Genomic DNA, 15,656 nt, shown 5'->3' with positions numbered 1-15,656 from the left:
ATTGGCGAACTCCAGGGATAACAATCAAATCCTTCAAAATAAACCCATCAAGAATGCACTTCACAAGATATGTTTGTTCGTACTACATTGTAATTTATGTTCAACTAAAATTGAAACTTATTCAAAGAAAGGTTTCATTTAATAAGTATAATTTAAACATTGGAATTGAAATGATTGATGATGGTATGTCTTTAATTGTGCATTGAAGTGATTGATGAATGAATGTGCTAATTTATTTTATATCTGTTGCAGTGTACCTATCTCTGGCTCGTCAATCTTTAAATAATATGTGTACTCCTTTTCCTAGGAAACCACAACTACAATTGTGTTCCGGATGCTGGATAAAGTTTTAGCTCCCCAGCTTATTCCTTCAACTTTGGAGAAAGTCATAAGACCGTATATGCACCACTACAACCTGCAAGAGGAAGAACTGCTTCTTCAGTACATAAAGGTAATTGGCGTGTTTGAAGAGAATATTTATTTTTTATTTTATTGAATGTAATCTGCCTAGTTGGTTGGGTCTAAGTACAGAAAGAAAAATTGGTAATTTTATTAGGTTTGCGTCGGAGTCAATGCTCTTTTTGTAAACTGTTCAAATCTGCGTGTCTAGTCTATTTGGCTTCATTATTAATAACCAGTACAATAAACAGTTGTAAATGAAATCCCAAGACATGCGTGTGGGGTTTATATCTCTGGTGGCACTGATTGTAATCCAACGTTTTAGTCGCATCTTTGTGACTTTGAACTTGAAGTAAACAGTGTATGTTACATATTGCTTATGTGTTCAACCACTAATGTTTTACTTCTCTTAAATGTTTTAAATTTAGTAACTCTTGGAATATTTATGAAATATGTACATCATTATAACTGAGTTCATTCTGCACATATCCCATTGCTCAATACTGCAGTTTTTTATTCTTCGGAACATAAGGAAACTTGTCAAAGAAAACATGTTTTGTTATCCAATCTTGCAGGATTTGCTGGAAAGCTGCAGATCTCGATCTGCCTCACTGTTTGAAACTGCTTGGGAGGCAAAAGCATTGGCTGTCCTGGGCTGCATGTCTGATACAGATGTGAGTATATTTATTTAGGATATTGTCTTAACTGCCAAATGTTTCAAAAATATGTCTGGTCGGTGATGATAGAAGGGAATGTAGCATTTTGGGGGTTGTTAGAGAAAGCACATAAAACTAGAAAAAAAAGATAATATAAAGGGCAATAACCAAGACCACAAGGGTCCATTTAAAGAAAACAATATCTGAATATGATTGGGAAGAAGGGGAGGGCAGTGGAAATATGAAGTAAAAGGAAGGGTTAAGTGATTAGGAGTATGGTGGGCACTAAGGACTTCCCATTATACCTTACCTAGCCCAGCAAAAAAGAAAAAATGCAGCCATTTTGGTTAAATGGGCATTCACAATGATTGGTGCATCAAGCTTGACAAAACAGTAAGCAAAAATCCAAATTATTTTGCCAGTCCTACATTAGTCAGCTCTTTGTTTTAAAATCATATGAACAAGTGTATCTTGTCCATGTTGTGAGGCAACTGTAATGTTGCTGCACAATAAACAGATGTTTATACTTTAACAATTAGTGGTTATAGTCGCTGAGTGAAAATATTTGTTTTATAAGACAAAGCGTGAAACGTGCTAATTTTTGTATCATTACCACTGTTCCTTTCCATCCAGCTGATTTTGGATGCAGTGCTGCAGATAATGTATGGTGCAGCAATGCCGTGGAGCGAGACCGTGGAACAGCTGGTAAAGCAGCATTTGGAGATGAACCATCCAAAGTAAGGCATAATGCTGGTATAGTTTGTCATTTTGGAAATGTTTTGGATCGTAACAGTTACCATAAACCTACTCTGTGGGTGATATGTAAGCCCCACATCACACCATATTACACCATTTGTGCAGTAAATCAAATTTAAGTGCCTAAGGAACTATACATTTTTTTACATATGACTAACTCCTACCTTTCATTGAACCTTCTGCTTCCAGATTAGGTCATTTGATCAGAGTGCTTTTGTGCCACATTCTCAAAAAGCAGTGGTCCCACAGTGACGCCTTCTACGTCAACAATTGGAAAATACATCCCAAAATGAAACGTTTCTAAACTCTAACTGACCTCATTTAACCAATGATTCTGAATAATACTTGAAAACCCTGCCTCATAAGGGTTTATTTTCTCCCTTGAGTGTGTCAACCATATACAATGACTTAAGTACCTCAAACTCTACCCAATGGAGAGCATTATACCCAGAAGAAAGAATATATGCAAAGCAAATGCATATATCCATCTTTATTTCTGCAACCTCTCCGAGTCTTAAGTGTATCTGCATATTATGTTCCTTAATCTAGATATTTTCTTTTACTGACAATATATCAAAGTGAAAGTTCACTGTTTTGATTTGTAGTCACTAATTTTCCATTGTTGTGGGCATCCAACAAGCATGGTGCTGAAATGTTTCTCTGATATGTCTCCTAGTCTTTGATAGTTGTTCACACTGTCAGAGATCTAAACAGATTCCTTCAGATCCTTAGTAATTTATCAGTGGGAAAGTCCCACCAGTTGCAGTTTCAAGTGAAGTCAGAATAGGCATCAATAGTTCCATGCAAGAGTGGCACTGCTTGGCTTTGAAGGAAGGTGTTGGGTTGCAGTGTGTCCCATCGTACCCCAGGCAGTGGTGAGGCTGTAGTGATTTTGTGATCTGAAAAATAAATGGTAGCCTCACACACCATAATTGTCTAATCCAAACTACTTTTCCAGTTATGTTAATAATGTTTATAAAGTGCAAACTGCTACACATCAGTGTGTCCTGGCACCAATCTGACCTAACAAAACTAAGGTGTCTATGACTAGAAAAGATGTGTTTTTGATCAGGTTCCTAAAGATAGTCAGGATTTTGTCTCGGATACAGTGGAATAGCAATCCTGTGTTTAGCTGTAAGGACCCTGAAAGAACAGCCCTCAACGCATTCATGTTTTTAGGTTGGAAGGCTTAGCCTGACCGCAGAAGATGAACACTGTGTTCTGTTCAGTTTATACATAGAGTGTTTAGATTGAAGATACCTTGTGTCAGCTTGGTGAAATGCTCAATATACAAGGCAAATGGATTTAAACATAACTCATTGCTTGATAGGTTTCCAATGTAGTTGGCATCTAAGAGGAGATAGTTGAATGTTTGTCCAGGCTAAACATTTTATGAATGGCCCAGTTCTAAATCGACTGAAGGCTATGAATTGGTTTTTTACTAATACCTAGTTACAGGCCATTATAATAGTCAACTCTCAACAGGACTGTGGCTTGATCTACAAGTTTGCTAACTGAAAGAAAAGAAAGCAGAATTAAGTTACCTTATTGAACTGCAAGTCCAGGATGAGGGACTTTTCCAAACAGATCCCAGGCTTTTGACACTGGCTTCTGGCAATTTTGGAGGGCTGAGTGTTCCAGCTAAGCAGCCCACCAGCTATGCAACTATACTTTGTCACTCTCAGGTCAAGAACATCAGTCTTCTGTGAGTTCTATTCCAGTGCCATTTTATTGTTCCAGAAGGCCACTTCAGTGAATCTGTATTGAACTGTTCTTTGGTGTGGCTAAGCAAGACATCCAGTGGTATAATGAGCTATGTGTTTTCTGCAGAAGATACACCAAATGAATTAATCAGGTGGGCCAATGGGGCAACATAAATGTTAAATAAAGTGTGTCTAAGAGAGGGGCCCTGAGGGACCCCTTTCCTAACCCGTCTATTGGAAGATTAGGAAGACGGTATCTTATCTGCTTGTGTTCTATCCTGTAAGTAGGACATAAACCAACTTAGGGCTGTACCTTGAATGGCAGTTTAATACAATTGAATCAGCATGGTGTCATGAGAGATGGTATTGAAGGTAGCAACGAGGTCTATAACTTTAATGGTAACTGTAAGAAGAAAATTGCTAGGAATATTCGGGTCTGCCGAAGCTTCTTTCAGAATTGAAGACATTATAGCATGCTTCTAAAACCGGTAACATGGCACAAGACAGAAGCACTAAATGGTTCTGTGAGCTGGGGGTAGGGCTGAAAAATATTATGGGATCAGTTTGTCAATACCACAATGGAAAATAAAAGCGGGAAAGGTTTCTCAAGGGGAAACAGATTTGACTCATAGCTTAAATTTCTTGACCAATTCTGTTATTCCAAGGTCAAGGAATATTTTAACTTTTGCTTACAGTTGGTTTATTTATTGTCCGAATTCTTGACTGCAGTCATATCTTTCTTCTCAGAGTACAATTATTGCAAGAAAGTTACAGGCTAATGGAGATGAAGAAACTGCTGCGGGATTATGGAATAAGAGGATTCAACGTCTCTAATGACAAACCGATGATGGTAAATTAAACGCTCTTCATCAGACAGATCCCCTACATGTTAAGAAATTAAGTATGGTAATGTGCGTGTATGCCTGGGCTTCTGTACTCAAAAACAGTGGAATGTTAGTTGTGTTGTTAAACACATACTTGTGGGATTTCAGTGCACTTGTAGATACTGAGGTGAGCTATAATGGCAGGTATATCAATATGGGTAAAGTGGTAGAATTTGATAGTGTAAAAATGGTAAGTGTAGGAAAAAGGAATGCGGCCCACCAGAAGTAAAGACAAATGAGGTAGAAGAGTGGGGGACACAGAGTGATGGTTGTTATAGTTTTCAGTCTCACTTACCTTCAGCGTTTCTCATTTTTTCACTAGATAACTAATCTTGAGTCTGGGTTGCTTGTTTTCTGGTTCAGAAAGGTTATTTAATATCAGAAGGAGAGCGAGGAAATAAGAGCTACTTGTTCCTTTACCATGTAACATCTATCTCAGTCAAAAAGAACAGGCTCATACAAACAGTATTTTAACAACATTCAATTACTAGTTTGTACAGGAGAAACCGGTTGTGTTTTTTAAAAGAACCCTCCCCCACAACCCTAGTTGGTGCCATGCTTCATCTGGTTCCCACCCAGGGTGCCAAGTGCACCCGGGGTGTGCTGCGTCACCTGAATTACAGCCGAGCTGTTTTTTTTTTGTTTTGGTGTGCCACGTGAAGTGATTGTGAGTTAAAACTATCTATAGGGTCCCCCTTAGGAGGACATTTTAATACCGGGCCCTACAACAGGATTAAAGGAAAAACGGGCAGATACTTCTAGAGACTTTAAATTTGACTCGTATATCCTGTAATTGGTCTGATTGGTCTACATGTGTCAGCCGGACATTTGCATATGCTGGCTTTACGTCAGGAAAGGTCGCACGTTCTCTCACAATGGCATCATACTCCACTCCTCCCTCACCATGACCAGACAGATCAACGCCATCACCTCCACCTGCTAAAACACCCTTGGCTTCCTCCGCAAGAACTTCAAGTGGATTCCCCCGAAGCCAGAAAGACCGTCACCCATGCACTCATAACAAGCAGACTGGACAACGGAAACGCCCTCTACGCTGGAATCAACAAATCCCTGCTACGCATACTCCAGACCATCCAGAACACCGCGGCCAGACTCGTCCTCGGCATCCCACAACATGAACACATTACCTGACACCTGCGAGCTCTCCACTGGCTCCCCGTCAAGAAGAGAGTAACCTTCAAACTACTCACCCAAGCCTACAAATCCCTCCACAACACCGGACGCAAATACCTCAATGAAAGTCTCCTTCCACGTACCCAAAAGAAGCCTCCGCTCTGCCGACCTCGACTTAGCAGAAACCCCACACATCCACAGAACCAGAGCGGGTGAAGAGCCTTCTCCTACACCACAGCCAAAGCCTGGCAAGAGCTCCCAGTCAACATCAGACGCTACCCTACTATGCACACCTTCAGGAAGAGCCTCAAGACCTGGCTCTTCGGCTGACTCAGGGCTGCACCCACCCCCTCCCCCCAGCGCCTTGAGACCCTCACAGGTGAGTAGCGCACTTTAAACTCCCTGACTGATTGAAGTGTTAAACCAATGGCGCACAAGACAAGCCTTTAGTCTGTTAAAGAAACAATCTGAGCATTTCTGATACGCAAATAATATTAATAACATAAACACGAAATTAATGGTGGGGTGTAGATTTAGGTTGTGATTGCATGCTCTTGTGAGTTGCTATTGACATGACATTTGGAGGTGTAGGAGGGATTTATTTTTTTCAGTATATGTCAGTTGAAGGAGACGGTGGCCCTGGTGATCATGTCCTGACTTCAGATAAATTGACAATGAGAAGATCTACATTACAGGTTAATTCCAGGGAGTAGATGTTGCTCTTCCATCTCATATGTTAGTGAAAGCCATGGTTGTGTTTTCTAATCTTTAGTGGGAGATTATAGTTGTATTTCTCGCATGCACAGCTTGGCATATCCTTTGTGAACATATCTATCAATACGGCTTCCCAAGCAAGGTGTCCATTTTGTTGATATTTCTACTAGGTGGGCAAAAGTGTTCTGGGTACTATTTTAAGAACAAACATTGACCTTATTCCAAAGGAGACTTTGAGGTTTATGCACAGCCTTGTAAGTCTACCCATCACAGTTGGTACTGTACATATATTGTTTGTAAATTGTCTCTCTTGTTTATAGGGGTTAGTGAAATACATCTTGAAGCAAGACACTCCCTCTTCGTTGGATGATGCTCTCAAAGTTGTCAAGGCCTATATGCTGCCCACCGTGGAGGTCTACCTTCTCAAGATAATTTTTCTGATTAAAAAAAAGCAGGTATGCCTTCTGAGTAGCAGGCATTGTGATTGTAAATCCTATGCATTCCACAGAATGGGAATATTTGGATTCACTTTATCTCTTCTATTACTGTGGCTAGAATGTATTAAGGTCTCACCTGGCTGTTTGCAAATTCATGAATCATCATGATTTACAACACTCGCTATGTGTACTTGAAGACTGGCTGCATAATAATCTGGTGAAAAATTCAAATATTGTCTGCATTTACTTCCAATTGCATTGTGGCAGAGGGAGACACAACTCTGTCACGTGACATCTGGTAAAAGATATATTTTTTAGATTACTGCCTGAAAGGGAACAATTTCAGAAGCTAATTACATATGTAATAAGCCAGCAAAAATTATGTTTAAGCAAAATGTAAAAGGCTTTTTCATTTAATTATGTAAACATTTGATAGACTGATGCAGTATATGTGGATTAAAAAAACCAAAGGAGGGAGTGGAGAGTTTGTGTTCTAGACGAACACTGGGGTGGATTTAGCCTCCCCGTACAATTATTGATAAACAAGAAAAATCCACCCAAGGAGGATTGCAGTTAAATGTGTTTGTTCATAGGTCAAGTGAGTTTCCTACATTGGTGGGAAACACATTGTGTTTCTTAAATACCCCTCACACACCAAAAAGGCCCTTGGTGTCATGCTTCATCATAGGGGTCTTCACATCCCTCTACAGGACGCGGCGTGCTACTACCAGCGAAATACGTGGGAGCACTGATATAGTCTCTATGTGTGGTGTGAGAGGTGGTGAGAGGTAGGGTCAGGAGTGAATGGTAAGTGAATATTAAAAAATACCTAGCATCATAGGAATACAAATTTTAATAAGCCTTGGTGCTGATATTATTAAAAAGGTGTGAGGTGGAGGTGTGTTGTATTAATGTACAAGACCTCCTGCGTGTGTCAACATGTTTTGAAGCGTGCTGCTTCTTCTTCAGGACTGGTACACAGATCCCTACACTACTCACATGAAAGGTGTGACAATGTCAATAAATTATATACTATGTGTAGTCAAATCTCAAAAAAGATACAAACATGGGACACACTGGTCACAATTATTATAGGTAATTCTTTTGTTTCCATCTGAAAAAGAAACACAAAGTATAGGAAAAAACATCAGGTAAACAGATTATGTTCTAGATGTTGTTTTTGTGACCTGTATAAGTGGGGAATATAGTGCCTTTAACTGCAGAGAGTTTACACAGTATCCGTGCCAGTGCAGTGTCCTGTAAAAGAAGGGGACAAGTACAAGACGTACACACATGAAACAAAAAACACACACACTAAGGTTATGTCCCAAGGTAGAACTAATGGAGCCTGGGGAGTTTAAGGAATATAGGGTAAAAACAGCCTGAAAATAAAAAGCTGATCACATGCTTCCTGTATAAAAGCCAATGGCATCATGAGCCTTAGAACGAAAGGGACCCTGTGCTATTAGCACTCTGTAGATGATAAGGCTGCATTAGGTCGATGTCCAAAGGTGATGGAAAAATAGAACTGCCCTCTCTGTAGCGGCTATGCCGTACTCACATATACCAAGGAACTGCCTCGCGTTGTCATCCCCCTTGCGGCTCCGTCGATGCGGTCATTTCGAGTGGAGCGCTTATTTATACTGAACTTAATTGCCTAATTGGTTCCCGCCACTATCTGTGTGTATGTGTGCTCGGGGAGCACTTAATTCTTAACGTTTTAGGCAAAAGCTGCGGGGACTGCCAGTGCCCCGTAAGTGGTATCCGCGTACCTCACCCGGAAGTGGAGTGACGTGTTACCGTAACAATTAGAGCGCTCGCCGCGGTGGTAATGATACAGCGCTTGTGTGAAAAGAATTGAATAGATCAATACAAAATGCGCAATGATGAAAAAGAAGGTTATGGTATAAAAATATACCAAAATCACAAATACCCTCGGGCATTCGCAGAGGTTGATTATAAAGTGCATAACACTTTAGTGTTTGGCAGAAGATAAAAAGGGGGGGAGGGAGAAACCAGTCTTGGAGTGCGAAACAAACGAAGCAAAGGATTCTGGCACAATTGCAGTTTGGTTGGTTACGATTTGTATGAAACCTATGCGGTTTAGGTAGCTCAATGATGACTTATAAAGACAAAATGGATCCAGGGCTAGAGATCATTATGTTCAAAAAAATATTTTAGTTGTGAAAAACCCTGAGTGAGGATGCTGACCCCTTTCCACAGAACGAAAACCAAAGGTGTGAAAGGGTGGTTCAGGTTGTCCTACTGAAACCTAACCTTTATTTAAGAGACGGGCCAAAAAGGTTGGTAAATCAGAATTCTTTGTCTGGAATAAATGGATATCTAGGGGTTGAAAAACCAAACTACAGTGGTATCTATTCTCAACTCAAGAAAATTGGCCCCATGGTATATTATCGTTAAGGCCCGTTACATTGGTGCCTAGGCGGAACACCCAGCATTGTTCCTTTTCCAACAGACCGCCCTCAGACTGTGTTAGTTCTATGATTGTCCATTGGCGGTCGTTCAGTGTGTGCTTCTGTCAGAAAATGTGTTGCCATTTTTGTAGTGCTTTTCTTACACCGGACATTGCTTTTATGTTCCCCAATGCGGATCTTAGCTGGTTGTGATGTCATCCCAACGTACTCCAATCCGCAGGGGCATGTGATCATATAGATGACGTTCCGGCTGTTAGAGTTCGTGAACTTTTTTTGTTCCCATTCACTGCCATTCCTAAACTTGATTTGTTTGCTCTTTTTGGTAAGGTGGCAAGTGCTACAGTTGCCACACGGGTGGTGGCCTTGGATTGGTTGAAGAGTAGGATTCTCGTTGGTTGTGACTGTGTCTGAACGTGGTTGTGTGTGAACAAGAATATCCTTCAAGTTCCTGCCTCTTTTGTGAGCGAACAGTGGTTTTTCAAGGTTAAGTTGGCCGCAGTTGAGGATCCTCCAGTGTTTGTTGACAATTTTCGATATTTTGTTCGAGTGAGTGTTGTAGGTGGTCACAGAGATGGGTCTGGCCTCAGGATCCTTGTAAGGCTTCTCTTCCAAAATGGCATCCCTATCATTATTCCGGGCCCTCTTCATTGCCCTGTCAATGATTTGGACGGGATAATTCCAGTGGGAGAGCTTGGTTTTCAAGTCAGAGGCTTGTGTTTTGTAATCCGTCAGGTTGGTGCAGTTCCTCCGGAGACGGAGAAACTGTCCGTAGGGGAGGTTGTGACGTAAATGACGCGGATGGAAGCTATCATAAAGTAGCAGACAGTTCTTAGCTGTTGGCTTAAAATGCGTGGTGGTTTTCAGTTTACCACCCTCCGGGTATATGTTCAGATCTAGAAATACTAGATTCTCACACGATGTGGTACTGGTGAACTTAAGAAAAGTATTTTGTTGGTTGAGCCAACCCATGAACTCCTCGGTCGAAGGAACGTCTCCCTCCCAGATGACCAGCACATAGTCAACATACCTCTTCCAGGTCTTGATGTTGTGTCTGAAAGAGTTATCACGGTGTAGGATCTTGCAGGTCTCTAGATGGTGTACATAGAGACCTACCAAGCTGGGAGCAAAAATGCTCCCCATGCTGATCCTGTGCCTCTGTAGGTAGAGGGTATTTTAATACAGGAAGAAATTCTTGGTCAGGGCCAGGCTGATGCATTCCATTACAAGATTACGTGGTGTTTGGTATTCCCAGGTAGTGCTGAAGAGGACTTCCTCCATGATGTTAAGTGAATCGTTGTAGGGTAAACTTGTGTATAACCTCTCCATGTCGAGCCCCAGTAGTAGTTGCTTGTCTGGGTCAAAAGTCACATTTTGTAGCAGCTGGAGTACTGCTTTTGTGTCTTTTAGATAAATGTCTGTTGGTTGAATTAATGGACGGAGAAAAGCGTCAGCGAATTTGGACATAGGCTCCAGTATAGAGCCTATGCCCGAAACTATTGGGCGACCTGGCGGTTGTACCAGGTTTTTGTGTATCTTGGGGATGGTGTAGAAATAGGGGGTCCTGGGTGATTTTTGAGTTAGGAACTCTGCCTCTTTCTTGGACACCCAGTTGTGTGCCAAAGTCTCTTCCACCATCCACGTGATTCGGATCCGCAACGATTCCGTGGGGTCTTCTTGTAAGATTGCATAATTTCTCTTGTCTCCCAATAATCTCCTCCATTCAGTGTCCTATGCCATGGTTGTCTGAATTACTATCGCCCCACCTTTGTCGGCTGGTTTGATAGTGATATCCCTGTTGGTTGATAGTTGTTTTATGTCTTCTTTCTCCAATTTGGTCGTGTTCTGAAAGAATGTTCGGTCGTCTGCGGTCAACCCTCAAAGGTCCCCCATCACTGCCTTTTCGAATGCTAATAATTCTACGGGTAGTGTGGAATCTGGTGCGGTGAATGTTGATTTTAGTCGTAAGCCAGTGTTGGATGGTTCTGTCGTGGTGGTATCCTTCTCCTTGAAGAAAGCCCGTAATTTCAATTTGCATATAAATTCTTGTATCTCTGCATGGATTTTTAAATTGTCCATCCTATTCGTAGGCACAAAACCCAATCCCTTCTCTAGGACTCTCTTCTGGACATCGGTGAGTTCTTGGTCCGCGAGATTCACCACTAGTTACCCCTCTTGCTGGTGGATGCTTGGTTGTTGAGTGCGCTCATCATGCTCCTCGTCGAGACGCGTGGGTCCTCTACTTCTTCTGTTGTCCAATGTACATTATTGCCTCTCCTGTTCCTGCCTCTTCGGGGTCCGGGGCGTGATCCTAAAAAAGGCAGTGGCCCGAAGTAGTTGTAATCGTAATGTGGGACCCATTGTGGGTATGCAGCCCCCATCATCGGGGGTGGTCCATAGGGATATTGGTGGTAGGTAGGGGGTCCTTGGTAATTGCCCCATCCTCTTTGTCTCGGATTGTAAGCACGTTGGTACTGTTGCCCTCCTCTCTGATTCCTGTATGAGTTTTTTTCTGCTGTCCCCGCAGCTTATGCCTAAAACGTTAAGAATGAAGTGCTCCCAGGGCACACACCGATAGTGGCGGGAACTAATTAGGCAATTAAGTTCAGTATAAATAAGCGCTCCACTCGACATCGACGGAGCCGCGTGGGGGATGACAACGCGAGGCAGTTCCTTGGTATATGTGAGTACTGTATAGCCGCTACAGAGAGGGCAGTTCTATTTTTCCATCACGTTTGGACATCGACCTGATGCAGCCTTTTTATCTACAGAGTGCGAATAGCACATGGTCCCTTTCGTTCTAAGGCTCAAGATGCCATTGGCTTCTATACAGCAAGAATGTGATCAGCTTTTTATTTTCAGGCTGTTTTTTACCCTATATTCCTTAATCTCCCCAGGCTCTATTTGTTCTACCTTGGGACATAACCTTAGTATGTGTGTTTTTTGTTACATGTGTGTACGTCTTGTACTTTTCCCCTTCTTTTACAGGACACTGCACTGTCACGGATACTGTGTAAACTCTCTGCAGTTATAGGCACTATATTCATCACTTATACAGGTCACAAAAACAACATCTAGAACATAATCTGTTTACCTGATGTTTTTTCCTATACCTTGTGTTTCTTTTTCAGATTGAAACAAAAGAATTGCGTATAATATTTGAGACCAGTGTGTCCCATTTTTGTATCTTTTTTTGCGATCTGACTACACATAGTATATAACTTATTGACATTGTCACACCTTTCATGTGAGTAGGGTAGGGATCTGTGTACCCATCCTGAAGAAGAAGAAGCATGCTTCGAAACATGTTGACACACGCAGGAGGTCTTGTACATTAATACAACACACCTCCACCTCACACCTTTTTAATAATATCGGCACCAAGTCGTATTAAAATTGTTATTCCTATGATGCTAGGTATTTTGTAATATTCACTTACCATTCACTCCTGACCCTACCTCTCACCACCTCTCACACCACACATAGAGACTATATCAGTGCTGCCACTTATTTCATTGGTAGTAGTACGCCGCGTCCCGTAGAGAGATGCGAAGACCCCTATGATGAAGCATGACACCAAGGGCCCTTTTGGTGTGTGAGGGGTATTTAAGAAACACGATGTGTTTCCCACCAATGTAGGAAACTCACTTGACCTATGAACAAACACATTTAACTGCAATCCTCCTTGGGTGGATTGTTCTTGTTTATCAGTTTTTGTGGATTAACGCAAGTACATGAAAACCTTGTGCTTGGAAAACAAGCCATGGTGTCTTGAAATGCCATGGACTTGGGGCAGTTTTTTAGGGTCTTTATTAGCACATATCTCATTGAAGATAGCAGTGTCTTTATCCTATGGAACAGAGTACTGTCTGGACAGTTTCTTCTGCCATGAATTTCCTTACAGGTGGCTTGCATTTAGATAAGTTAGGTGTTCTTTTTTTTTTGTCACTCTTCAAAGGCTTGCTATTGGGTACTAACTTTGTAGTCAGATTTCTTAAGTTGTAAAAGGAATCTGCATTTAAAATCAAAAGTTGTATATCTTAACACACGGGATGCTATAAGATCACAGCAAATGTATGCCTAAGGCACTTCTAATTGGCAGTCATCTTGCCTGAACCTTCCAGTACCTCCTTTTATATTTTTTATGATATTATCATCAGTTTTCTAATCTGCGGTGAGGTGGCTCTTGTGGGGTAAAAAAAAAAGACAATATTTTTCCATGTTAAAAGGTGGCTACAATATGTTTGAAAATATTGATTGCAAATCTAGTTTTTGTTACGAGAATGACATTATGTTGCTACTATCAGCATCGAATACAATTATTGGATTTCAGGCAGTGCCTTTTGTGATACGCATGTTTGTTTAACAAGTTTGTAGGTTTATGAACTTTATATTACTGCAAAACTGAACTTTTGTTGCTAGTCACTGTTCAGCAGTCCTACATTGAGACATTAATATTGTGTGGCATAAACATAATATTTCTGGTAAGTTTGAACCCTTTATTTCAAAAGTTTTTAAAATATGCCACTCATTCCTTTGGATGACTGAGCTCAAAATGTACTACATGAAAAAAGTACACTTTCTTTTACAACCCTTTTTTGGTTTTGCAGGGAGACGAATGCCTGAGTCTGCTGAAGTCTTTGCCCCCTCTTGAAGCAGCTAAAATTGTAGAGTCCTTGGAACAGTGGGCACGGCTAACACTAAATGAGCACCCAGATCCCTCGGATGAAGAGGTTGAGTTGATTTTATCAATTATATGCATAATTCCACCATTTGGAACAGATTTCTAATTGATTTCACTAATTTTAGATACCTTTTAGGCCTCATAGAAAAGCTTCTCATGTAATAGTACAGAGTACAGGCTTGCATGTGTACATGAAGAGTCAAATGGAGATAGTCATTCGATGCATAGACATTCTTGTTACCTGCCTAGTCGACGCAGAGTGTGATTGCAGCACTCAGCAAATATTGACGCTTTCAATGCAAGCATTCTATTCTATGATCATAATTTCTATAACTGTAATTTGCACATTGGCGTGTCTTGTTCATGATCACTTCTGACCCTGTTTTGCTTAACTTTGCCATTTCTAGCTTTGCATAGAGTATGTATTATTTTGACTGCTATCCATACTATCTCATATACACCACACTGTGGAAATGAAACACGCTTATTTTGCAGTCTTGTCATACTGAAGCTGATGTTTCAGGAGTCCGTTGCGGAGATGAGTGTGCATGATGGGTATCTTTTGGGGAATATGAGTGTGTGTGTGCTATCCACTGCAAAAATGTCCATGTCTGGAAAGGCATATACGTTTAAGGCCGGAGGTTCTGTATGAACTGGCTGTCTTCTCGTGGCGGGGTTGGAGGTGGGGGGACTGGATGCCATGGGTGATTAATGGTGGTGACTAGTGACTTGTATAGACGGCTTGCGAGTTGTCTGGACTGGTCCTTTATTACTTTTTTTACAAGCATTATTTAAGCACAACCCGGTAAATGCTTCATGGCCATTTGACAAGTGCAGGTTTAAACCAACTTAGCAATTCTTAGCTGAAGTAACAGACAAGTTGTGACCTATCTCCCTTAAAGTACCTGCAGGGATGCGTATTGTGCATTTAACAATGCCAGTGTCTATAAGGCATTTTTATTTATTATTGTTGTAAATTCTGACAACCTTTCATCACAAGTGTTTTTAAAGTATTTATTTTAAGCTAATTTTGGTGCAGAAAAAATGAGTATAGGTGCAGAAATCAATAAAATTGTATCCAGTGTGTAAGCACAACAGGTAAATACTAAGAAAGAAGGCAACATATACATTACATTTTTAAGGAGCCTAATTCCTTAAAACATTAAACCTTCCTTAGATATTACAAAGTTTGCCATGACGGACAGTATTTCAAAATAGTCAGCCAACATTCACACCTGAACTTCATGTGTTGCCCAGGCTCCCTGCCTGTCTGAAATAGAACACCAAATGATGTCTCTTTCAGTTAGAAAATATAATGAGACAGTTGTCCTTGGATTAGGTATAAGAGGAGCCATGCTGTTCAGCTGGGTGGAATGTCCTAGGGGTCTCGATCTGTCACTGAAAGGGCTGTGTACAGCTGTCCTGTACTCTGTTGAGACAAGTAAAGTTCATGGTCTTGGTGTAATGTGAGAAAGATAATAGCATTATCTTGCATACGTGTGAAGGCTGCTCAGTTCAGTTCAAGCAAAAGTTTATTTGGACTAATAAGTGCTTAAACACCTAAAATCTCCATAAATACAAACTGATAAACATATCTTAGATAAAATTTGTCATAAAATTCATACATTTAAAATTCGATCCTTCCATCGTTCCATTTAAAATACTATATATTGTAAAGAAGTGGGTTTCTGTTGCAGTAACCCCCCACTTTTTACCTGATAACAGATGCACTTTTCCTTGGGCTGCCCTGGGCTCCTGCCAATCAGGTGCCCAGGACCTGTGTTCCATTCCTAAAAACTGCCTAACAGCCAAAACCCAATTGGCATCTCTGGCCACATGTCAGCCCCTGGTAAATGG

General features: G+C 41.0%; 1 protein-coding gene across 2 annotated transcripts in view; it reads left to right on the top strand.

Annotated features, from left to right (window-relative positions):
• KNTC1 (kinetochore associated 1) overlaps positions 1–15,656 on the top strand; it is a 1,031,844-nt gene that overhangs the window by 255,577 nt on the left and 760,611 nt on the right. For both annotated transcript variants that reach the window (XM_085636469.1, XM_085636468.1), the window contains exons 26-31: positions 308–451; positions 975–1,073; positions 1,689–1,792; positions 4,262–4,364; positions 6,567–6,701; positions 13,726–13,848. In XM_085636469.1, coding sequence (XP_085492595.1) covers positions 308–451; positions 975–1,073; positions 1,689–1,792; positions 4,262–4,364; positions 6,567–6,701; positions 13,726–13,848 — 708 coding nt within the window. The remainder of the gene's footprint in view (positions 1–307; positions 452–974; positions 1,074–1,688; positions 1,793–4,261; positions 4,365–6,566; positions 6,702–13,725; positions 13,849–15,656) is intronic.

This window comes from Triturus cristatus, chromosome 11, assembly GCF_964204655.1.
Source record: "Triturus cristatus chromosome 11, aTriCri1.1, whole genome shotgun sequence".
Lineage (NCBI taxonomy): Eukaryota > Metazoa > Chordata > Amphibia > Caudata > Salamandridae > Triturus > Triturus cristatus.
The sequence above is the reverse complement of the archived record's forward strand: the minus strand, read 5'-3'. Positions and strand labels throughout refer to the sequence as shown.